Source organism: Sciurus carolinensis, chromosome 4 (assembly GCF_902686445.1).
Source record: "Sciurus carolinensis chromosome 4, mSciCar1.2, whole genome shotgun sequence".
NCBI lineage: Eukaryota > Metazoa > Chordata > Mammalia > Rodentia > Sciuridae > Sciurus > Sciurus carolinensis.
This window is the reverse complement of record NC_062216.1, coordinates 116,671,216-116,693,562: the sequence shown is the minus strand read 5'-3', so window position 1 is coordinate 116,693,562 and position 22,347 is coordinate 116,671,216. Positions and strand designations below refer to the sequence as shown.

The following is a 22,347-nucleotide window of genomic DNA, read 5'->3' as shown; positions in this document are numbered from 1 at the left end:
CCCTTGCAGTGCTGGGGGCTGAACCTAGGGCCTTGTACTTGCGCGGCAGGCGCTCTACCGACTGAGCTATACTACCGACCCATTCCTGTACTTTCTATTCCAAAGTGTCGATATTCTAGTCCCACCCCTTCCTATCAAGTCCCGAGTTTTTCCACAGTCGTCAGTTTCGATTCCGGGTGGAAGCTCGGGTTCTCGAAAGTCAGCTGTTTCAGTTCTAGCTATTCCAACAATTGCACTGCTCCCCGCGGAATTCATCACCAATCACTGGAGCTGGAGGTGTGGCTTAAGCACTTTGTCCCGCCCATTTTGGAGGGCGGAGTTGTGGCGGCACCAACCCGGGGAAGGGCTTGGCTGTGTGGCAGGCAGTGTCAGGGTTGAGAGCTGAGTGGCAAGCTTGTGGGTTCCGCCGAGACTTAAGCTTTCTATGCTCTAACGGGTCCGGAGGGCTGACCGAAGTCGTGGGCGGGGCAGGAAGCCTTGGTACCTGAGCTCCGTTTCAGGACTGGGAGTCTGCATCAGAGCCACTCGGAGGGATCGGTTACTGCGACCCTCACAAGGTACCACCCCTGAGAGGGTGCAGGGGGTAAGGGTGAAGGGGCGAGTTCTTGCCGGGGAAGGACTGCTGGTCCCCAGGGTTACGGGCCCGACGAGGCAACTTCTGTCTTCTGGTGGCAAATAGGAGCTGTCTGTTGGGTCCTGGATCTTATCCTCCTGTCCTGCCTAGCTCCCCAACTCTGCCTCTTCCAGAACTCCCTTGCAGCCTCCGAGGCCCAGAATCTGGCATTGTTACCTGGATTCGATCTCTTAACCAAAGCTTTTGCTTCTGCTCTGCATCGCTTTTTGTCTTTACCAAAAAGCAATGTTTAAAGAGACACGATGTGTCATCCTCTTTGTTATGTAAAAATATATAGGGTGTCCTGTGTGGTACCAAACAAAACAAAACTGTTTTTTGTCTGTCACCAAGTGTGCTGAACTAGGCGTGCTTCTCCCCACTGCCATCTGATGTCTGTTAAGGAAATGAAAACTTAACTCTTGTTGCATCCTGAGTCTAACTGAACAGAACAAACATGTACATTTGTGTTCTAAAAAAGGTCACATGACTTTATTACAGAGCAAAGAAAAATCTTTGGCGTGGTGTGTGTGTGTGGGGGGGGGGGGATTTTTTCCTACCAGGATGAATAAACGTGAGCTGCCCCTCTGAAAGTAGGAACAGGGGAGGGAAGGGATTGGGCAGGAGCTCCTATTTTTAATTTTAACCCTTTTTATAATGTTTGACTTCGTCTTTTTTTTTTTTTTTTTTTTTTTGGTTGCTGGGGATGAAACCCAGGACTGAGGGCCAAGGCCTCAGGTATGCTATGCTGGGTAAGGGCTGTACCACTGAGCTTCATCCCAGCTCAGTGCTTGAACCTTTTAAACTATATATTTTTTATTTGTTTTGTTGGTACCACAGATTGAACTCAGGGGTCTTAACCACTGAGCCACACCCCTAGCCCTTTTATTTACTTATTTATTTTTTTTTATTTTGGGACAGGGTCTCCCTAAGTTGCTTAGGGCCTTGCTAAATTGCTGAGACTGGCTTTGGCCTGCAATTCTCCTGCTTTAGCCTCCTGAGCTGCTGGGATTACAGGCATGTGTCACAGTTCCTGGCCAAAAAACATTTTTGTGAGAAATTTCTGGATCTTCATAGAGCTGATAATCCACATGAAGAATCAAAGATTTACAGAGGTCCTAAAAATGTCACAATCTGGCCAGAGATGTAGCTGTGATGGAGCACTTGCCTAGCATCTCTGAGGCCCTGAGTTCAATCCTCAGCAATACAAAAAAAAAAATCACAATTTTAGGAATTGAATGACCCTTTGCACAGTATTTAGACTTTTAGAATGGAACTCCTCCTCCTTAGCTGGTAAACAGTTTGTAGAGTATACTTACCTCCAAGAAGGTTCCAGTTCCTAAAAAAGCTTCAGGGCTAGCAGATATCATAAATATTTAAGACCAACACTGATCTTTTCTCCAGCCTAAACAACTACAAATACAAACAAATATATTTAAAATGAACTAATTGAGGAAGAAAGATGAAATAAAATAGTGGAAATATTATCATTTGTTAAAGTTGGGTGATAGGTACGTGAATGATCCTGTCATTGTATTTATGTGTGTGTTTGAAAACTACCATTATAACAAAAAGGCCTCACATCTTGGAGCTATTAAATTCTATTCCCTGGAAGAAAATTCACTGAACTATAACAGTGGTCACTTCTGGAGATGAAGGGAAGGATTTAGAGTGGGATCAACATAGACTTTAATATTTCTTCTCTTTTTTTTTACATATGTATTTTAACATTTTAAATTAGTAATAATAAATAATCACAAGACTGTGGATAATTTAGATCAGCAAAATATCCAATTGCAAACCTGCATCCTTTCAACTTAGAGCCCAAATGGCGCAATGGGAGATGCTGCAGAATCTTGATGGCCCATTTCAGGACCAGCTGCACCAGCTTTACTCACAGAGCCTCCTGCCAGTGGACATTCGACAGCACTTGGCTGTCTGGATTGAAGACCAGAACTGGTGAGGGCTTCAGGAGTCAGGGAGGGGGTGAATGAAGAAGGTAGGTGATTCCTTTCTCCTGAGCCCTGGGGATCCTGGAAACAACCTAGAAGGGATTGGAAGGCCTTAGGACAGTAGCTACCTTGCAGAGACTCTAACCCTTTTCATTCCTGGGTCCCCAGGAAGGAAGCTGCACTAGACAATGATAATTCCAAGGCCAACCTGCTCTTCTTACACTTCATGGATCAACTGAACTATGAGTGTGGCCGCTGCAGCCAGGACCCTGAATGCTTGTTGCTACATCACAACTTGCGAAAATTCTGCAGGGACATTCAGGTACCTGGATGAGTTGGGAATAACAAGGATAGAACTGGCATCCAAGTGTAGAGTAAGGTTTGGGGTACAAACCTGAAGGTTCAAATGGAGAGGAGCAGATCTGGGAAAAGAGTCTGGAACTTGGGGATCACTGACAGAGGGAAGGGCAGAGTATAGATGACACTGTTGGGAAAATGCTAGGATTTGGGGTGGAAAAGAGAAAGGGCTGGAGGAGGGGAAACTACTGGGAATATTGGTGGGAGGGTCTAAGGTGGCAGGTCATTGAAGATGATTGAATTGAATCAATCCTCCCTCTTTTCCTACTCTAGGCCTTTCCCAAGGGCTCCACGCAATTGGCTGAGATGATCTTTAATCTTCTTCTGGAAGAAAAAAGAATTTTGAATCAAGCTCAGAGGGCTCAGATGGTAAAAACAATTTTGTGGTGATTTTGGAAATCGTGAAATAGAAAGGGTCCATGGAAAGGACTCCTGGGATTTGTCTTAGAACAGGATTCCCCCACTCTGCCCATCCTATGGTATAATTTAAGGGATGAAAGGATTTTAGAGATAAAAATCAGGCTTAAAATATGCTCAGAGCCTCTTTATTACAGGAGCAAGGAAAGCCCACCCTTGAAGCATCTATGGATAACCAGCAGCTTGAGATTGAATCCCGCATCCTGGATTTAAAGGCTATGATGGAGGTTAGTCAGTGTGGCAAGAGTTGGGGTGAGTAGGGCTTAGCTTAATTCAGAAGCACCCTCATCGAGGTCCCATCTTCTCCACAGAAGCTGGTGAAATCCATCAACCAACTGAAAGAACTACAGGATATCTTCAACTTCCGATATAATATTTACAAAAAAGGTAGAAAGTACTTAGAGGAATGAGAGAAAGACAAGTGACTGCTGGGTAGGAAAGGGTGGTGGAGAACAAAATTGGAAAGTTCCAGTGAGCAAGTCACTATTGGCCTGTCTCACTAACTACAGTCATGCTGCCATGCAAAGCTAGAAGTGCCAGGGTGTGTTGTGGAAGTTGGGGTGGAAATGCAGTCTAGGGATAGATGGTGAATGTTGGAGGAAATGCATGGAAAACTCCCTTGGCAGATTGGATGGACTGGCTGGTCCATTCAGGATTTGCTAAAGGGCCCCCAGGTACCTGTCCTTTTTTTGGTTTTCCCTTCTTCCCTCCAAAATTTCTCCTTTCTAACTCAGAGGTCTGGGCCAGGAAAGAGAGGGAAAGGAGTCCCTGGTCTGACTTCTGCTCTGGCCATTTAGGGAAGACATCTTCTTCGGACCCCCATCAGAGCAAAGAGCAACAGCTTCTGCAGGATACTCTCAATGACCTGGACAGAAGGAGAAAGGTGGGAGGCAGAGTACAGAGGGAATGGGTGGCAGGAAAATAGGAAAATAAAGGGATTTGGGGACCCTAGTCCCTTAGCCTTGGCTTCTTTTTCTCCTCATTCTAAGTTAGATGATGCAGGGTGATGATAAGAGGTGCTGAGTAGTCACATTATCTTTTTGTCAGGAGGTGCTGGATACCTCCAAAGCAGTGGTAGGCCGGTTAACTACTCTAATTGAACTACTGCTACCAAGGTTGGATGAGTGGAAAGCCCAACAGCAAAAAGCCTGCATTGGAGCCCCACTGGACCAAGTTGGGTTGGAACAGCTAGAGAAATGGTGAGAGAAAATATATTTTCTCCTGATCTTCTTACACACATCAATCCTAGTCCTGGCCATTCCTTAGGTTTTCTAAGTTGTCATACCCTATGTACAGCAAAAGGTATTATTCTCACTAGTCCCTTCTCCCAAATTAATCCCAGTTCCCTTGTCAGACTATAACTACTCTTCATTGTCCTCACTACCCAAGGATCCCAGAGCCCAGACTTGACTTTTGTAAAATTGTGGATTAATCCACAACCTGGTTTCTCTTTCCTTTTTAATCACCCAATAAATACAAGAAGGAAGGACAGTGACCTATTATCTTCACTATCCTGATGAACTTATTAAACAAAAATTGAGAGCTGGAGGTCTAACTCAATAGTAGAGAACTTGCTTAGGGTTTATAAGGTCTGAGTGGGATCCTTAGCATGGCCCAAAAAAAAAGGTATGGGTTCTTGTGAGAGAAGTGAGACTGCCTGGGATCACATATAAACTTCTCTTACAGCTGTAGAATCTTGAGCAAGTCACTTAACCTTTCTGAGCCTAGTTTTATCATTTTAAGATGGAGATAATAGTAGTACCTACCTCATGGAGTGGTTGTAAGGATTAAAAACATCAGTGTGTGTAAAGAGCTTCACATAAATCAAACATAGCAAGCATCATATGAAAGTTAATTGTTATTATGTTAATAAATCTTTCATCAGGTTTTGTTTTGTTTTGTTTTTTGTACTAGGGATTGAACCCAGGGGCACTTAACCACTGAGCCACATCCCCAGCCCCCCAGCCCTTTTTATGATATTTTATTTTGAGACAGGGTCTTGCTGAGTTGCTTAGGGCTTTGCTAAATTGCTGAGGCTGGCTTTGAACTTGTGATCCTCCTGCTTCAGCCTCCCGAGCTGCTGGGATTACAAGAGTGTGCTGTGGCATCTGGCCTTTTATCAGTTTTGTATGTGAAAATGATTTTTATTTTCATGTCTTGGATTATGAATCATGTTGAATAATCTGGTGTGTGCCTCCTGGATTCTTTTTTTTTTTTTTTTTTTTTTTTTTTGGCCCCAGTCAGTTTCTTACTTTCTGCATTAAAGGACTCTCAGACCCTTAATGGGAGCTCCAAGAAACTCATGGATTCCCTCTCTCTCGATTCTGTCACCAGGTTCACAGCTGGAGCAAAGCTATTGTTTCACCTGCGTCAGCTGCTGAAGCAGCTGAATGAATTGAGACACATGGTTAGCTATGAGGGTGACCCCCTAGTCAAGGGGGTGAACGTGCAGAACGCCCAGGTCACAGAGTTACTTCAGAGTCTGCTCCACAGGTCTGGAGTCCATGGAAGGAACTCAAGGAGGGAAAGAACAAGGGAAGGTAGTCTTAAGAGATTCTGAACCATGTATTCTCTCCACACTTCTTTCCCTAGAGCCTTTCTTGTGGAAACCCAACCCTGCATGCCCCAAACTCCTCATCGACCCCTCATCCTCAAGACTGGGAGCAAGTTCACTGTCCGAACAAGGTTGGCATTTCAGAACTCACTCCTGCTTCCTTTTTGTGGCCCTGCCACTGTGTTTTTTCTGGTTTTACAGAACTTTTTGCTCTTGACCTTCTCCTTATCCCTGTGACTCTTCTACCTCTCTTACTCTTTTATCTTTTTTCAAACATCTGGCACATCCGGGAGGTTGAGATTGACCACTTTATCCCATCCACCCTAGGCTTCTGGTGAGACTCCAGGAAGGCAATGAGTCACTGACAGTGGAAGTCTCCATTGACAGGTAAGTTGAGACAGGTGAAGGGTAGGATCAAGGGGTGGTGGCGAGGATGTGGGCTGGTGGGGTGAAGGAAGTACTTGTTCTTTACAATAATGTCTTCTTCCCCTTTCATTTAACCTCTCAGAAATATCTCCTCTCTTTAGTTGAGAACTTACTATGCAGCATGTCAAGTACTTACTTGATTGTCATAGCTACCCCGTGAATTAGGTATTATCAATGTACCATACAAAAAAGGAAGCAGACTCAGATTATGTCTCTTCTACAAGACCACATAGCTAGTAATAGAGGTTTGAACCCAGGTCTGTCTGGTCCCATAGAGGAAATTCCTAACATCTGTACTCTTAATTCTCAATGCTTTTTTTAAAAATTTCGTTTCAGGAATTCTCCTGAAGGGTAAGTGCCTCACAAGGACACTGCAAACATCTGTACACTGTATGCATGACCTGCACAACCACATTTGGCAGCCCTGGTGGGAGCACAAATGAGGAGGGAGATATGGGTGGTCCATGGACAAAGGGAAAAGGGTATGTCTGAAATGAAGTGAAAATTTTATTTTCCTCTTGAGTTTTAAATATAAATCTGCTCTTTTCCTCCATATATATTCTTCCTCCTGGAACAGCTTCCGGAAGTTCAACATTCTAACCTCAAACCAGAAAACTTTGACCCCGGAAAAAGGGCAGAGTCATGGTTTAATTTGGGACTTTGGCTTCTTGGTAAGAAGTGTCAGTAACATGAGTTTCTAGTCCAAAGGAAAAAGGTCTGGGGAAGTTCCCAGGTCTTGAGGCAAAACAGGGTTCCAGGGACCTCAAGTCCTTACTCTGTCACTCTCTCCTTTTTCTCAATTCACAGATGCTGGTAGAGCAACGTTCAGGTGGTTCAGGAAAGGGCAACAATAAAGTAAGGTTGGGACAGGATTGTGGGGCAGAAGGAACTTGACAAAGGGCTTTCTGATCACTGTGTCTTTGGCTGTTGCAGGGGCTGCTGGCTGTGACAGAGGAATTGCACATCATCAGCTTCACAGTCAGATATATCTACCAGGGTCTGGAGCTGCTACTGAAAGTGAGTGAAGGACAGCCAGAGAGATGAAGCAGATGGAAAAAAGGCATAAGGAGGGGATAAACTAAGCTTCCCTTGGAGTGGTCTTTCACCCCCTTCCCCTACCAAATGTCTATAGCTAGAAACATCACATCCCTCCTGCATGACTCCTGTTTTCTCCCCAGACGGACACTCTCCCTGTGGTGATTATTTCTAACATGAACCAACTCTCAATTGCCTGGGCCTCAGTTCTCTGGTTCAATCTGCTCAGCCCAAACCCACAGGTAGGAGATGGGGCCATCAGGTGAGAGGGGTGGGATTTTGACTTGAGGGGATGCTTCTGAGCCATTCTGCTTTCCTTTCATCTCTGCAGAATCAGCAGTTCTTCTCCAGTCCCCCTCAGGCTCCCTGGAGCCTGTTGGGTCCTGCTCTTAGTTGGCAGTTCTCCTCCTATGTTGGCCGAGGCCTCAACCTGCAGCAGCTGGGCATGCTGAGGGACAAGCTATTTGGTATAATTCTTCTTTTCTCTCAGCCTTTCCCCAGCCTTAGTCTGGCAGGCCCTCTGTCCTATTCCAGCACCTTGGCCTGGCCTTGGCTCCTTCTGTCATCTGAAGAGCCATCTATGGCTCTCTCCCACAGGGCAGAACTCTAGAGGAGAGGATGCATTGTTGTCCTGGGGTGACTTCAGTAAGGTAACTCCATGTATCCTGTGCGGCTAGATCTAATCCCCCAATCCAAATACTGGTCCTTCCCCTGTCACTCCTTCCCTAAACTGGGGAAACGCCATATCTTTCTGCCTTTCCATTCCAACTTCAGCGAGAGAGCCCTCCTGGCAAACTACCATTCTGGACATGGCTGGACAAAATTCTGGAGCTGGTACATGACTACCTGAAGGATCTTTGGAATGATGAGTAAGGACCTTGCTCAGTCTTCCCATCCCAGTCCTGTTCTTTCTGGGCTCAGGAGTGGACTCTTGGTGCCCCCATGTGGCAAACAGGGAGAGAGCAAAAACTACAGGTGACATATCTAATAATAGAATTGTATTTGTCAAGCATCTAGTGTGTTCCAGAATCTACTGGGTGTTCTCATGAATTCTCTTATTTAATCCTTAAAACCACACTGAGTGGTTGGTATTTGCACTCTCATTTCAAGTGAGAAAACTAAGTTTGTTTGTTTGTTTTGTTTGTTTTGGTACTGAGTATTGAGCCCAGGGACACTTTACCACTGATCCACATCCCCAGCCCTTTATTTACTTATTTATTTATTTAGATGCAGAGCCTCACCAAGCTGCTTAGGGCCTCACTAAGTTGCTGAGGCTGGCTTTGAATTTAACCATTCTCTTGCCTCAGCCTTCCAAGCCCCTGGTATTACAAGTGTGAGCTGCCATGCCCAGTCTCCTTTTTTATTTTTTGAGACAGGGTCTCACTACGTTGCTGAGAGTCTCACAAGTTGCTGAGGCTGGCCTCAAACCTGCAATCCTCCTGCCTTAGCTTCCCCAGTCTCTGGGATTATATGTGTGCATCTAACAGGAAACCCAGTCTTAGAAAAGTTAAGGAATTTACTGAAATGACAGAGGTGGGGTTCAAACTTAGGCCTAGATGACTCCAAGGCCATGCTCTCTCCACACACTACCTGCCTATTTGCACATTACTTGGCCTTTACAGTGTGCTTTTCACCTGTGTGATCTCACTAAATCCTCATACCTCTTTAAACCCTGGGGCCGGAGAGGTGTTGTCACTAATGAGAAGTGACTTGGTCAAGATGAAAAAGTTTATAAATGAGACAGCTGAGACCAAAACCTGATGCTCACTCCCATACAAAGGATTGGGGGACTTGTAGCTGTTTTTTGTGTTTCAGACGCATCATGGGCTTTGTGAGCCGGAGCCAGGAACGCCGGTTGCTAAAAAGGATGGTCTCTGGAACCTTTCTGCTACGTTTCAGTGAAACATCAGAAGGGGGCATTACCTGCTCCTGGGTGGAGCACCAGGATGATGGTCAGCTGCTCTGCCCTGTCATTCCCTTAGCCTTTCCTTTCTGCCTAGCCTGCCTTTTACCCCTCTGCCTGCTTTTGGCTTCCTGGGCTCTATCCTGAATACTCTAGTAGCTTTGGGGCTGGGAAGCCAGGGAGAGCAACTCCTAGGTAGGACTCTTCTCTCTAGCTTGCCTCTTCTGTATCTACTTCCAGACAGGGTGCTCATCTACTCTGTGCAACCCTACACCAAGGAGGTGTTGCAGTCGCTCCCACTGACTGAAATCATCCGCCATTACCAGCTGCTCGCTGAGGAGAACATACCTGAGAACCCCTTGCGCTTCCTCTATCCACGAATCCCCCGTGATGAGGCTTTTGGGCGCTACTATCAGGAGAAAGGTGAGAATCATTAATATATTTTGTTGCTAGGTTAGAAAGATCCTCAGACATCCATAAATCCAGTTCCTTCCTTTCAAACACAGGAAGTCTAATATCCAGAGCAGCTAAGAAATTTATCCATGGAGATGCTAGTTAGAAGGATAAAATTGTTAGGATCATCTCTATTTGGGGAACCAGTGAGCTTTGTGTCCATCATGCTGACCTCCCCCATCTCCTGTGTATGTGCCCACAGTTAATCTCCAGGAGCGGAGGAAATACCTGAAACGTAGACTCATTGTGGTCTCTAACAGGTGAGATATGAACTCTTCACCCATCCTCCAGAATCTTCCTTGGCTGATATAGTGACTCTAAACTGCCCAATTCCAGTCCGTCTGGCCACCTCTGGCTATCACCCACACTCTACAGCCCTCGTATTCCACTCCCTACCCATTCTTCTCAACTCTCTCCTTTCTCATATTTTCCTTATTAACAATAGTCATAATTACTGGCATAAATGGGGACCTACCAGTTGCCAATCTTGGTACTAGTTTATTTATTTATTTCAGTACTATTCAAGGATGGGAAGCTGTTAGTAATAGCTGTACTAGTTTACATTCCCACCAACAATGTGAGTTCATCCTCACCAGCATCTGTTATTTTGTGTCTTTTTAATGAAGTTATTCTAACTAGAAGGTCAGATGGAATCCCATTGTGGAGTAGGTTTGTTTGTTGGTTTTGTTTGGTTTGCAATATTGGGAATTGAACTCAGGGTCTCACATGCTAGGCAACTGCTCTACCCCTCGGCTACATCCCTAGTGTTTTTTATATTTTATTTTGAGAAAGGATCTTGCTAAGTCGCCCAGGTTGACCTCAAACTTGCTATCCTCCTGCCTCAATTTCCTGAGTAGTTGAGGATACAGGTGTATGCCACTGTGCCTGGCTTCAGTTGTGGTTTTGATTTGCACTTGCCTGGTGGTTGATGATGTTAAATATTTTTTCATATACTTGTTGGCCATTTGTATTTTTTGAGAAAGGTACTTTCAGAGCTTTGGACCATTTAAAAATTTAAAAATTGAATTATTTGACTTTTTTGCCGTTGAGTCTTTTTAATTCCTTCCCTATTGGAGATATAGTTTGCAAATATTTTCTCCCATTCTGCAGATTTATTTACTCTTCATTATTTCATTTGTTGTGCAGAAGCTTCTTAGTTTGACACAATCCCACTTGTCTATTTTTTTTTTTTTTTTGCATTAGTTGCCTGCACTTTTTGGGGCTTGTTCAAAAAATTATTGCCTATACCAATGTCTTAAAGTGTTTCCTCTGTATTTTCTTTCAATCATTTCATAGTTTTAAATCTTATTGGGGTCTCTGATTCATTTTGAGTTGATTTTTTTTTTTTTATATTGTGAAAGACAGGACTCTAGATTCATTCTTCTGCAAATGGATATCCAGTCTTCTCTGCACAGAAGCTGTTTTCTCTCCATATACATTCTTGATATCTCTGTTGAAAATTAGTTGACTGTAGATTTGTAGATTTGTTTCTGGATCTGTATTGTGAACTGTGTATCTGTTTTTATGCCAGTATCACACTGTTTTGGTTACTCTGTCTTTGTAATATGTTTTTTATATTTCCAGCTTTGTTCTTTTTGCTCAATATTACTTTGACTTTTGTGGTTCTATGTGAATTTTAGGATTTTTTTCTACTCTGGGAAGAATACCATTGGTGTTTTAACAGGGAACATGTGGAAATCTGTAAATCACTTTGGTAGTATTCAAAACCCAACTTTTATCTATTTTATTGCCTCTCAAGTATTATATATTGTTGCTCCCATTAGTGTTGATAAATCTGAGACTCAGAGAGGTTATGTACCTTACCTAAGGACACCCAGCTAATAAACAATATGATTCAAATCCTAGCAAGGCTGCTGATTTCTTAGACTAAAGACACAGTCTGTGCTTGTTCTGCTATGCCTGACTTCACCTGAACCACTGAGTTCTGCCTCTTTGTTTATCTGGTGTATCTAGACAAGTGGATGAGCTGCAACAACCGCCAGAACTTAAACTGGAGACAGAACTGGAATCGTTAGATCTGGAACTGGGTCTGCAACCAGAGCCAGACCTAGGGCTCGACCTAGAGTTAGAGCCACTGCTGGATGCAGGGCTGAATCTGAGGTCATCGCTGGAGCCTGTGCTGGAGACCACTCTGGAGCCTGTGCTGGAGCCTACACCATGCAGGGTATCACAGAGCATGCCAATGCTAGAGCCAGATTTGCCCTGTGATCTGCAAAACTTGAACACTGAAGGAATGGAAAGTAAGTGATGAGATGGAACTAGGGAAGAGGAAACACATTCTTTCCTACCTTTCCTCCCTCACCCATCACAGAAAAGGCTGAGCTCCAAACTCCTCATTGGAGAGAGAGGTTTATTTCCTGGTGATCCCTTTTATTGGGAAATGCACATGCCTCCCCTTACCGCTCTTCCTCCATCCCCCAAGGCTTCCCTCAAGCCTTTCCTGCTATTCTCCCTCACTTTTCATGTTGGATTGGGAACTCGCAACTAAGAACAGGGTCTGACTTTTCTTTCTGAATTATCTAGTCTTCAGAAACTGTAGAATAGAAGAAATCATGCCAAATGGTGATCCGCTGTTGTCCGTCCAGAACACCACCGACGAGGCGTACGTTTCCTGCCCCAGCCATTTCTACACGGATGGACCCTTGACTTCTGACTTCTAGGAGCTACATTTTCTGTTCTTGCCAAATCTTTAGCTCCTCCTACTCCTCATATCATGATGCTGCTCTTCAAGGATGGGAAATTAAACATTCTAAGCTGAGGTTCAAGGTGAGAGGTGAAAGCAGCATGGATGTGGAAGGGCACCAACAAATCAGAACAGGTGCTGGCCATAGTTCTAAATAGGATCCTGGAGGCTACCTGCTGTGCTGGGAGATACAGGGTCCTGCAGCAAGCCAGGACAGTTTCCAGGTTGGAGGACCCAGTAGGGAAGGATTTCAACATTTTAAAAGTTGGTAAGGTTAAGCTGGCACACATTAGCATTGAACCTTTGTGGAGAGCACAGACATGTTATAGAATTCCATTTTTTTCTCTTATTATTTTTTTCTGTTGGGTATTATTGAATTCAGGGCCTAGTGCATGCTAGGCAAATGTTCTACCACAGAGCCCTTTATTTCTCTCTTCTGGTTCCCAATTTTTATCCATTCCTGTCTAGGATAGTTTTTTTCCTTTCTTTTTCCTTTCACTCCTGACTCCAGTCCTAAATTTCTTCTTTTCTCTTTTTTGGTACCAGGGATTGAACCCAGGGGCGCTTAGGCACTAAAGCATATCCCCAGTCTTTTTTTCTATTTTATTTAGAGTTAGGGTCTCACTGAGTTGCTTAGGGCCTAAGTTGCTGAGGCTTGCTTTGAACTTGTGATCCTCCAGCCTCAGCCCCTTGAGTTGCTGGGATTACAAGCATGTGTTACTGTGCCTGGCCTAAATTTCTTCTTTTCCTGTAGGGCTGAGAGCTTTCTGTCTCAGCCCAGCATGTGAACCTCTACCCTGAGGAAGGATATAGGAAGGAGAACTCTTCTGACCAGTTTCCTGCCCTGCTCCGCCCCCTAAGTTGCCTGCATCCTTCCCTTCCCCATAAAGTGATCCAGCCGCTCTAACGTGGTTGAGAAGCCTTGCACACTAATTTAGGCTGCCTAGTCTCCACTTCCCCAGTGCTGAAGAGACAGTCGATCATTCTTGGAGGCTGGGAGGGTAGGGTTGTTGAAAATTTAGGAATTGCTTTAGATAGTGTTGAATAAAATTTGGTGTTCTTACAGAGGAAGAAAAGCTCTGGATTTTTGCTATTTTTCTATTAAGATGTCATCCCGTGTTTTGTACAATATACTGTTTGCCTGAAAGAAAGGTTTCTATTCCTTGGGTTAAAAGAACACACCAAAGTTCCTGGAACTTACATTCTTGAAGGTTTATCATATGACCCTGGACATCCATACCTTAGCCATTCCCAGGGAACCCCAGGGGCAACTGCCATTGCTCTCAGATGTGCTTCTAGTGTAATTTAAGATATAAATGGAAAGAGAAGCCCTGCACATGTGACTGTTTCTTGTATGGTATGTCAGTCCTGTTCAGAAAGGGGTTCTACTGGGCATAAATGACTAATAAACTTTGTGCTAACCTTGAAGTGTCTCATCTCGGAACTTCTTTACTTCTCTGCTCACAAAGACTAATGTCCTTAGGGACATCATCAGAGACATCAGCATATGACAGTGAAGTCAGCAAGTTGTGGCCTCTCTTCCCCTGCAGCGTGCCCTTCTTGTCAAATTTCTTCTTTGTCCCTCCGTTTGGAACAGACCTTTCTGCTTTTTAGACTCTTTGGGATGGGGGGGGTGAGTGATAATTTGTGCTGGGGGTGGGGGATAAATGTTATATGTCTATCCTATCATATACTTTGTTGATGGCATAGCCAAGACAACTCTACGTCTGTCCGACTCTGAGGCACACATTCTCTTGATTCTGGGACTATAGAGAAAAGGAAAGAAAATAATCACTAGCCACTTACCCTCCTCTTTTTTTTCCAGATAGTTTAACTCTCTTCTGGAGTGAACAGATATACTTTAAGGGAGAATCCCATTGGCTTAGGGGATTTACTTTCATCTTCTTGGAATGCCCTTCCTGTTCACAGCTGAACTCTAGTTGTTGGGTTGTTTTTTGTTGGTTTTTTTTTTTTTTTTTTTTTTTTTGGTATTGGAGAACATAGGGACAATCTACCACTGATCTATATGATCCTGCAGTGATTGGGCTCCTGTCTTTGGCCAGATATATTCTTGGCCAAGAAAGCAGGGAAGAAGGCAATGGATCAGGGAGCAAGTGACCTCTAAGTGTGTTTCCACTTCCTAATCTGAACCCCTATGAGCCCAGGCTGCTTGCTCAGCCATCCAAGGATTGATATTTAAAAGATCTCCATGTGGTGGCACATACTTGTAATTCCAGTGACTCAAGAAACTGAGGCAGGAGGATTGCAAGTTTGAGGCCAATCTCAGCAAGTTAGCAAGATGCTGTCTCAAAAAGTAAAATGTGGTTCAGTGATTAAGTGCCCCTGGGTTCAATCCTCGGTACCGAAAAAAAAAAAAAAAAAAAAGAAAAAGACCCCAGTTGTTCTCTTTTCCAGGGAGTCATGAGAAAAATCTCATTCTCCACCATAGGTCTTCAGAGTAGAAGAAAGAAAAAGATACCTGTTATAATCCCTTAGCCCTACTTTTCCCATCTGTTTCTCTTTCACAGTTGAGCTTAGAAATTAGACTTGAGAGCCACATAAATAAACCTTTATTGAAAAAAAACCATAATTACATATAAATACAATAAATAATCCTCCTCCCCAAACTGTTCCCATGAGGATAAATAATACCAAAATTTCCCTTTCCAGCTAATAAATATGCATCTTTGTCACAGGTCAGCATCATATAAGTCAGTATTGGCAGTTTTTCATCATGCAAGTCCTATTAAAATTAATGGACTAATTAACTTGTTGGCTTATAGTTGTGTAGGTTGATAGATATATCTTGTCATTGCTAAATCATGTTGATCTGGGTGCATCTTTCAGCTGTTGCCTTCAGGGGCTCTGGGTTGCTGCTCCATGGGCAAATACCCGGGCAGCTACAGCTATAAAGGCCTGGAGGCTGCGAAGGATCTTGAAGCGGAGAAGCAGACGTTGCCACGGCTGGATAGGACTGGGGTTGGGAGTCTGCTGAGTCTCCAAGTGGTGACCCTCAGGCTGAAAGGATACAGCACACAGTCAGAAAGGACTCTAGGTCCTTTTTCCCTAGCCTCTGTCTCTGACACCAGTTAGCCCCCATCCTCCAGGCCACTTGTTCATACCTGTAGGAGTTGGCTGAGGCCCAGAAGGGAGGCATGAAGCTGGCCCACAGAGCCATCATCCCCTGTGAAAATGTCTGAGCCCAGCAGCTTCTCATAAAAAACCAGACCCTGGTGAATCCTTTGCAAGCAGAACTAGAGAAGAAAGCAATAAAAGTTGGATACTCTGTTCTTATTCCATGAAGATCCACCAAGTTCTTTACCATTCTCAGATAAACTTCTAGTTCACCATGGTGCCTAGCTAGAGGCCCAGTCCCCTTTCTCTTGAGGCCTAACATCATCTTATTGGTACCTGACTGTTGTCCCTCAGTCCTTGTGGATCACAGCCATCCCCACATTGGATATGGGGGACATCATTTGTAGTCTCTTCATCTCCCTCTTCTCTTAGTGGGTCCTGGAATGAAGAGAGGGAATGAGAAGAATACATACTTTTTAATGTTTTTTTTTTTTTTTTGCAGTGCTGGGGATTGAACCCAGGGCCTCACATGCTAGGTAAGTGCTCTACCACTGAGCTATATCCCTAGCCCAAGATAAATATTTTTAAATCCCACTGGATCCTTAGGCCCATGATTTTCCCAGGAATCCCAGACTCCTCTCCTCTCTCATTCCCTGATGGCTTTCAACCCTCCAGCATCCACCCAGGCTACAGCTTCCATCCAGTCCTGCACCCTTGGAAGGCTTGAAGAGGTTCCTGTTTAGTCCCAGGGGTAATACTCACCATATGTCCTATTAGTGGATGTGCACTCCAGACCAGTGTGCAGACCTTCTGTGAAAGCTGCTGGCACTGAGCCCAGGCAGGGCTGCTACTCCCAGGCAGAGCCCAGCCCTGAGCTGTCCAGGGCAGCAGCAATAGCAGCACCATAGCTCTGCTCTCCAGCATTATGTCGCCTACTTCTCAAATCTAGTTGTCTCTGTGACCTGCACCAGTCCTTGTGGAATCTCTGCCCACTTCCTCTTGCTCTGAGCCTATTCTCTCTGAACTGCCTCTGGTTCTGCTTCTCTGTTTTTCAGAGTTTCTGAGCTGCTTCTGTTGTTTTTCTCCCTCTGTGGCTGAGTCTCTTTTTAAGGTCTTTGCATTGTAAGGCCCGCCCTTTACACTAGCAGGTGACTCACTGCAGGTGGGATTCCCCTCCCTGCATCATCCCCCTCTGTGGAGAGCCCAGGTATGTAGCCTCAGTTCCAGGGGAAATGAGTAGTGAGGTTGCTGTGGCTAGAGGCCTAGGATGAGACACATGTGTAATGCTCTCCAGGAATTGAAATGGCTTTAGAAGGGGTGGGGGAAGTAACGAACATTTAAATTAATCTGGTCTCAAGTTCCTTCCTCTTTAATCTGTCTCTGATCTTTTTGCCTCTCAAAGCTATACCCCTACCGCACCCTAAACCTAATTTCCTCACTTCCTCTTGCTTGAGGAAAAACCAAAAAACAGAAACATTCATCTCCCAAAAGGATGGTGAGCTCAGCTTGGAATGCAGTTTGGTTCCTACCCTGATGATCTGCTAAGAATACGGGACTTATTTATTTATTTATTTTTTTAACATTTTTTACTTATAGATGGATACAACGCTTCTATTTAATTTACTTATTATTTTATGTGGTGCTGAGGATTGAATCCAGTGCTTCACACATGCTAGGCAAGCACTCTACCACTGAGTCACAAGCCCAGCCCCCAAGAATAAGGGACTACTTTTTCTCTATTGGAAAGTGTCTCCCTCACCCCCCACTGGGTGGTCCTAGTTTCTTAGGAGAGAATAAAAATTAAGGTACTTTGTGAACTGGGAAGTGATATGAGTCAGTATAAGGTATTATTGTGCTGGGCACGGTGGCTTAGCCTTAATCTCAGCAACTCTGGAGGCTGAGGTGGGAGGATTGGGAGTTCAAAGCCAGCCTGAGCAATTTAGTGAGGCCCTAAGCAACTTAGCAAGATTGTCTCTAAATAAAATATATAAAAGGGCTGGGATGTGGCTCTGTGGTTAGGCATCTTGGGTTTAATGCCTGGTACCAAAAACAAAAACAAAACCAAGGTGTTATTGCTCTCCACTTCAGGTCTTACTATAGAGGGAGAGGTTGTTGAATAAGAAGCACCTGAATTTTCTTTTTCTTTTGTTTTGTTGGTACTGGGAATTGAATTCGGGGGTGCTTAACCACTAAGCCACATCCCCAGCCCTTTTCATTTTTTATTTTGAGACAGGGTCTTGCTAAATTGCTTAGGCCTCACTAAGTTGCTTAGGCTGACTTCGAACTTTTGATCCTCCTGCCTCAGCCTCCTAAGTTGACAGAATCAAAGGAGTGCACTACCGTGCCCACTGAACCTGACTTTTAAACCCACTTAGTGGCCCGAGTTTTCATGGGCTTTGTGGAACTCAGATGATTTTTTGGGAATACTAATGTATGAAGGAACTCAAAGTCCAACTTACATATTCTAGCCCCTAGACCCTAATACATGGCAAGGAAGTCCAGGAGTTCTGGATAGTTGAAGGTGCACAGTGACAATGACCCTGGCTGGTCCTTCAGCCTGTTGCATCCCTGGGTAAAATCCACTGACACTGATTTCATCATCCTCCCCTGATGCAACATCCAGTGAAACGGCTGAGTGTGAGGTTGGGCGTGGGAGAGGAGGGTGGTCTAAAGGGGGATTGCCCCAACCCTGGTGGAGGGTCCCAGAACAATTTAGACGTCAGAATGAGGGCATGGATGACCACACAGCTGGCTCCCCAAGTCACCCCAAGAAAAAAACTTGCCCTCAATGGAGGTCTTCTTTCCCTTAGAACTATTTAAAATTGCCCAACGAAGCTTTTGGTTCAAATATTATGATTCTATGGTAAATCTACCTATAGGATGAAACATTTCCAGCATCTGAAAATTCTCTGTTTGGGAGAGAAACGGTTTACCTTTGCCTACACAGGGTGGACATAAATGGAATAAGGAAATCAGAAGGAGGGGCATAAGGAAGTTTGTGTTACTTTGTAGTGTGTCCTATGCTCTTCCCACCTCTGGTCCCCATTCTGGGAGCCCTAAAAGATATCAGATGAGGCTGGGCATGGTGGCACATGCCTGTAATCTCTAATCTCAGGAGGCTGAGGCAGGAGGATTGCAAGTTCAAGGCCAGCCTCAGTAACTTGGTGAGGCCCTAGGCAATTTAATGAGACCTAGTCTAAAAATAAAATATAAAAAAGGGGTGGGGATGTGGCTCAGTGCTAAGAACCTCTGGGTTCGATCTCTGGTACAAAAAAAAAAAAAAAAAAAAAAAAAGATAGGAGATGAGCTGCATCCACAGCTTTAAAACTATATTTCCAGCTTAGAGAAATGTTTTAAAACTATACCCTTTGGGGTTAGGGGTGTAACTCAGTGGTACAGTATGTTCAAGGGCACTTAAGGGATCCCTAGCACTACCTCCTCCCCGCACCAAAAAAAGGCAAATAATGAAAGGGATAAGGTTCAGTTGGAGGCAAAGGACTCTGCCTCTTCGTTTCACTTCCTGGTGCTGCAGCAGTTGGGTAGGAAGCAGGGTTAGTGTGGTGATTGTGGGACTGTTGTGTAGCAGGAACTACTTCCAAGACTACATCTGACCTGGAGCTCCAAGAAGCCCCTGACGTCAGTTGGGACTCAACCGTTATGCAAATAATATTCACAAGACACTCCTAGACAGGCCTTTCCAGTTGGATGCTCTGACTCCAAATCTAGATGAAGTTCCCCCAGGTAGTTAGTAACAATGGCTAGTAACGGTGGCTAATATACATTCCTACTCTCACTTTATGCCAAGTACTTGGTCTAAGCACTTTAATTCTCACAACAACTCTATGAGGCAGGTATTATTATTACCCCCTTATCATAAATGAGACTGAGGTGCAGTGATAAGTAATTTGCCAGAGGTCACAGAGTAGCAAAGTGGGTAGTATTGTAGTGTAGACAATCTGGCTTCAGATTCTACATTTTTTTTTTTTTTTTACATTTTTTTTTCTTTCTTTCTTTCTTTCTTTTTTTTTTTTTTTTTTTTGAGGTATCAGGGATTGAACCAGGGTGTCCTACAACTGAACCACATCCCTACTTCTTTTATTTTTTATTTTGAGACAGGGTTTCTCTAAGTTGCCAAGGCTAGCCCCCAAATTGCAATCCTTCAGCCTTCCTACTATCTGGGATTACAGGCATGTGCCACCACACTCAGCAATACTGAATTTTTAATCACTGCATTATATTGGACACCGTGAGAAGACATAAATGTATCTTGACCATTACCACCACCCAACAACAAAAAAAACAATTAAAAAAGAAATGCACCTTGACTTGTGAACTACCTTATTTGACCAGGTATCTGAGGTTCTGTAATTTTCATGGGTCTTGAAGTCTTTCTCAATCTGAGACTTCAATATGAAGATTTTTCTCAGCACCCACCTTCTTGTGAGACTCTTTTTTTTTTTTTTTTTTTTTTTTTTTGGTGCTGGGGATTAAACCCAGGGCCTTGTGCTTGCAAGGCAAGCACTCTACCAACTGAGCTATATCCCCAGCCCTCTTGTGAGACTTTAAATTTAAGGAGTTGTTGCTGGGGGGGCAAGGTGTACTCCTGTAATTCCAGTGACTTGGGAGTCTGAGACAAGAGAAGCACTTCAAGGCCAGCATCAGGAGTTTAGCAAAACCCTTCCTTGAAAATTAAAAAAAAGAAAAAAAAGAAAAAAGAAAAAGAGGATGGGGATATAGTTAGTAGTAGAGTGCCCCTGAATTCAATCCCTAGTACCAATGAACAAATAAATCTAAAGACCTGTGAAATCAGATAAGTTTGATAGAAACCCTCCCCCCTTTAGTGTTGGGATCAAACCCAGGGCTTCTGGCATGCCAAGCAAATTCTCTACCACTAAGCTATATTCCCAGCCCAGAGAATTACTTTAAAACTGTACTGTCCAGGGGGCTGGGGATATAGCTCAGTTGTCAGAGTGCTTACCTTGCATGTTGCACAGGACCAAAAAAAAAAAAAAAAAAAAAGGAAAACTGTACCCTCCAGGGAGGGCTGGGGTTGGGCGGGGGTATCTCAGTGGTAAAGCATGTGCAAGATCCTGGGTTCAATCCCCAGCACTGCCCGCCTCTGAAGGCAAAATAACTTGTATTCTCTGTGAGGAAATTCTTACCCCGGAGTCCCTCTACATTCCCTTTAGAAACACTAATGACAGCTGGTGTTGGAGTGGCTGACATTCATGTGTGTGACCATGTTGGGACTGGGATTTGCTGGGGTATCCTGTGTTTCCCCAGGAGGCTGGCTGTGGTGAGAGTATTGAACTGGGGTGGGGATCTAGGGAAAAAATCAAGCTGACTCATGTGCTCCCTTGAGAAGAAGACAAAGCCTGATTTCCCTTGGGGACAGGAAGCCCTGGGGGTTTAATGTCCTTCCATGCTCTCTTGGGTACCTTCCTTCCTTTTGAATGAAAGGTGTCTCTTATTGAAATGTAAAATCTGTGGCCCTTGAAGATAGGCATGAAATAATTGATGTGTTAAGAGTGGGAACCAGATGAGCTGAAAACTCTTAAGTTGGGATGGGTGAGTGAGTGGTCCAGAGTTCAGTCATGGCTTTTGGGTTTTGAGGCTTGGGAAAAGTCACTTCTTTAATTCAAACAGGTGTTAACTCCTCACTGTGAGTATGCACTGAGCAGCAAGGAACAGATAAACTCTGCTCTAGTAGAGCTTGCTTTTGGGGTTGTTGGTGATTTGGTGAAGAAAGTGGCAAGAACTGAGACAATGGAGGTAGTGGGGTTAAAATAAGGCTTTTGAGGAGTACATGTTAGCTGAGACTTTGGACTTTTGAGCTGACAGTGAAGTGTGGATAGGAGCTGGCCAAACAGGAGGTAGGGAGAGTGCTCAAGATAGAGGGAGCAGCCAGGTATGGGTTTGGTGTCCGGAGAGAATCTGGGGTTTAGAAGAATGGAAAGTTCAATATAAAAACCAAAAATAAAATAAAAGAATGAAAAGTTCAGTGAGAATAGCAGAGTGCAAGGAAGAAGACCACACAGTGACCGGGAGAAAGGACAGGTGCTGAAGCAAGGCTCTTTATCCTGAGGACAATGGAAGCAGCTCAAGGATATTGGGCAGGGGAGTAGCATGTATTTGCATTTTAGGCACATTACTTCTACAGTGACCAGGTGGATAACAGGAGGCAAGAATGGAGACAGGGAGGTTCAGGGACAGCCTTGTTTTAGTGATTATGGAAGCTGGGGCCTTGTCCTGATGTCCATCCAGTAAGAAGATAAGGTTTTGAGAAAAAGAAGGAGTGGAGGGAATTTTTGCTTTTCTAGCAAAGGAGATCACAGAGGGAACTCTTCTCCCAGAGGCTGTGATTTTAACTGTCAGCGGGAAGAGTGGGCTTTTAAAAAGGGGATTCAAAGGCTAAACTCCAGGTGTTCCGTATCAGGAATCATAATTTATTCACAGCCTCAAGACATAGGAATAAATTAAAAAATAAAACAACAACAACAACAAAAAAAAACAAACAAAAAATCGCAAAACCCAGCGCTGATAGTTGAGCTAATGTGCCATGAGACATCTCACAACCTGGACCCATTCCAAAATAATTCAAGCACACAGTTGGGCCGCAAGAATCCCGCTGAATAACTGTTGATGTAAATCCATACGTTTTGAGAAGGCCAATGTCTCAATCGCTGTGCTCATCTCCTTGAGGGATAACATCCAGCTCCACGAGTTAGGGGAATTTGATAGCGGGGGACATATGTGTGCGGGGGCGATTCTTGTTCCCTGAGACTATTAATGGGGGGCCAGGGGGAGGGGGACAACCACAGATGGGAATTTCAGATGGATGCTTTTAGAAGCTTAGAAAAT

The 22,347-nt window shown here is 44.2% G+C and overlaps 2 protein-coding genes across 3 annotated transcripts; one reads left to right on the top strand and one right to left on the bottom strand.

Annotated features, from left to right (window-relative positions):
* The first annotated feature begins 375 nt into the window (after positions 1-375).
* Stat2 (signal transducer and activator of transcription 2) lies at positions 376-13,008 on the top strand. Of its 2 annotated transcripts, none has more exons than XM_047550589.1 (24): positions 376-557; positions 2,484-2,569; positions 2,731-2,884; positions 3,193-3,288; positions 3,474-3,563; positions 3,648-3,723; positions 4,134-4,219; positions 4,384-4,535; positions 5,671-5,829; positions 5,929-6,021; positions 6,218-6,277; positions 6,653-6,667; positions 6,894-6,987; positions 7,124-7,171; positions 7,250-7,333; positions 7,495-7,593; positions 7,683-7,818; positions 7,949-8,001; positions 8,126-8,220; positions 9,167-9,303; positions 9,495-9,677; positions 9,910-9,967; positions 11,682-11,968; positions 12,252-13,008. In XM_047550589.1, the coding sequence occupies exons 3-24, from the start codon at positions 2,789-2,791 to the stop codon at positions 12,386-12,388; spliced, it is 2,334 nt and encodes a 777-aa protein (XP_047406545.1). In that variant the 5' UTR covers positions 376-557; positions 2,484-2,569; positions 2,731-2,788; the 3' UTR covers positions 12,389-13,008. The 2 variants fall into 2 exon arrangements, with proteins under 2 accessions (XP_047406545.1, XP_047406544.1); XM_047550588.1 differs by having other exon boundaries at positions 2,432-2,569.
* Positions 13,009-14,972: 1,964 nt separating this feature from the next.
* Il23a (interleukin 23 subunit alpha) lies at positions 14,973-17,311 on the bottom strand. The gene is made up of 4 exons (XM_047549615.1): positions 16,249-17,311; positions 15,823-15,924; positions 15,534-15,665; positions 14,973-15,429 (listed from the first exon to the last, which is right to left on the bottom strand). Exons 1-4 carry the CDS (start codon positions 16,408-16,410, stop codon positions 15,268-15,270), a joined length of 558 nt encoding a protein of 185 aa, XP_047405571.1. The 5' UTR covers positions 16,411-17,311; the 3' UTR covers positions 14,973-15,267.
* Between the last annotated feature and the right edge of the window lie 5,036 nt (positions 17,312-22,347).

Coding starts and splice junctions, on each gene's coding strand:
- Il23a (XM_047549615.1), bottom strand. CDS start 16,410: ATGCTGGAGAGCAGAGCTATGGTGCTGCTATTGCTGCTGCCCTGGACA. Junction 15,925..16,248: donor ATCCACTAATAGGACATATG/GTGAGTATTACC, acceptor TCTTCATTCCAG/GACCCACTAAGAGAAGAGGG. Junction 15,430..15,533: donor GCCTCAGCCAACTCCTACAG/GTATGAACAAGT, acceptor GTATCCTTTCAG/CCTGAGGGTCACCACTTGGA.
- Stat2 (XM_047550588.1), top strand. CDS start 2,439: ATGGCGCAATGGGAGATGCTGCAGAATCTTGATGGCCCATTTCAGGAC. Junction 2,885..3,192: donor AATTCTGCAGGGACATTCAG/GTACCTGGATGA, acceptor TTCCTACTCTAG/GCCTTTCCCAAGGGCTCCAC. Junction 8,002..8,125: donor CCTGGGGTGACTTCAGTAAG/GTAACTCCATGT, acceptor TTCCAACTTCAG/CGAGAGAGCCCTCCTGGCAA.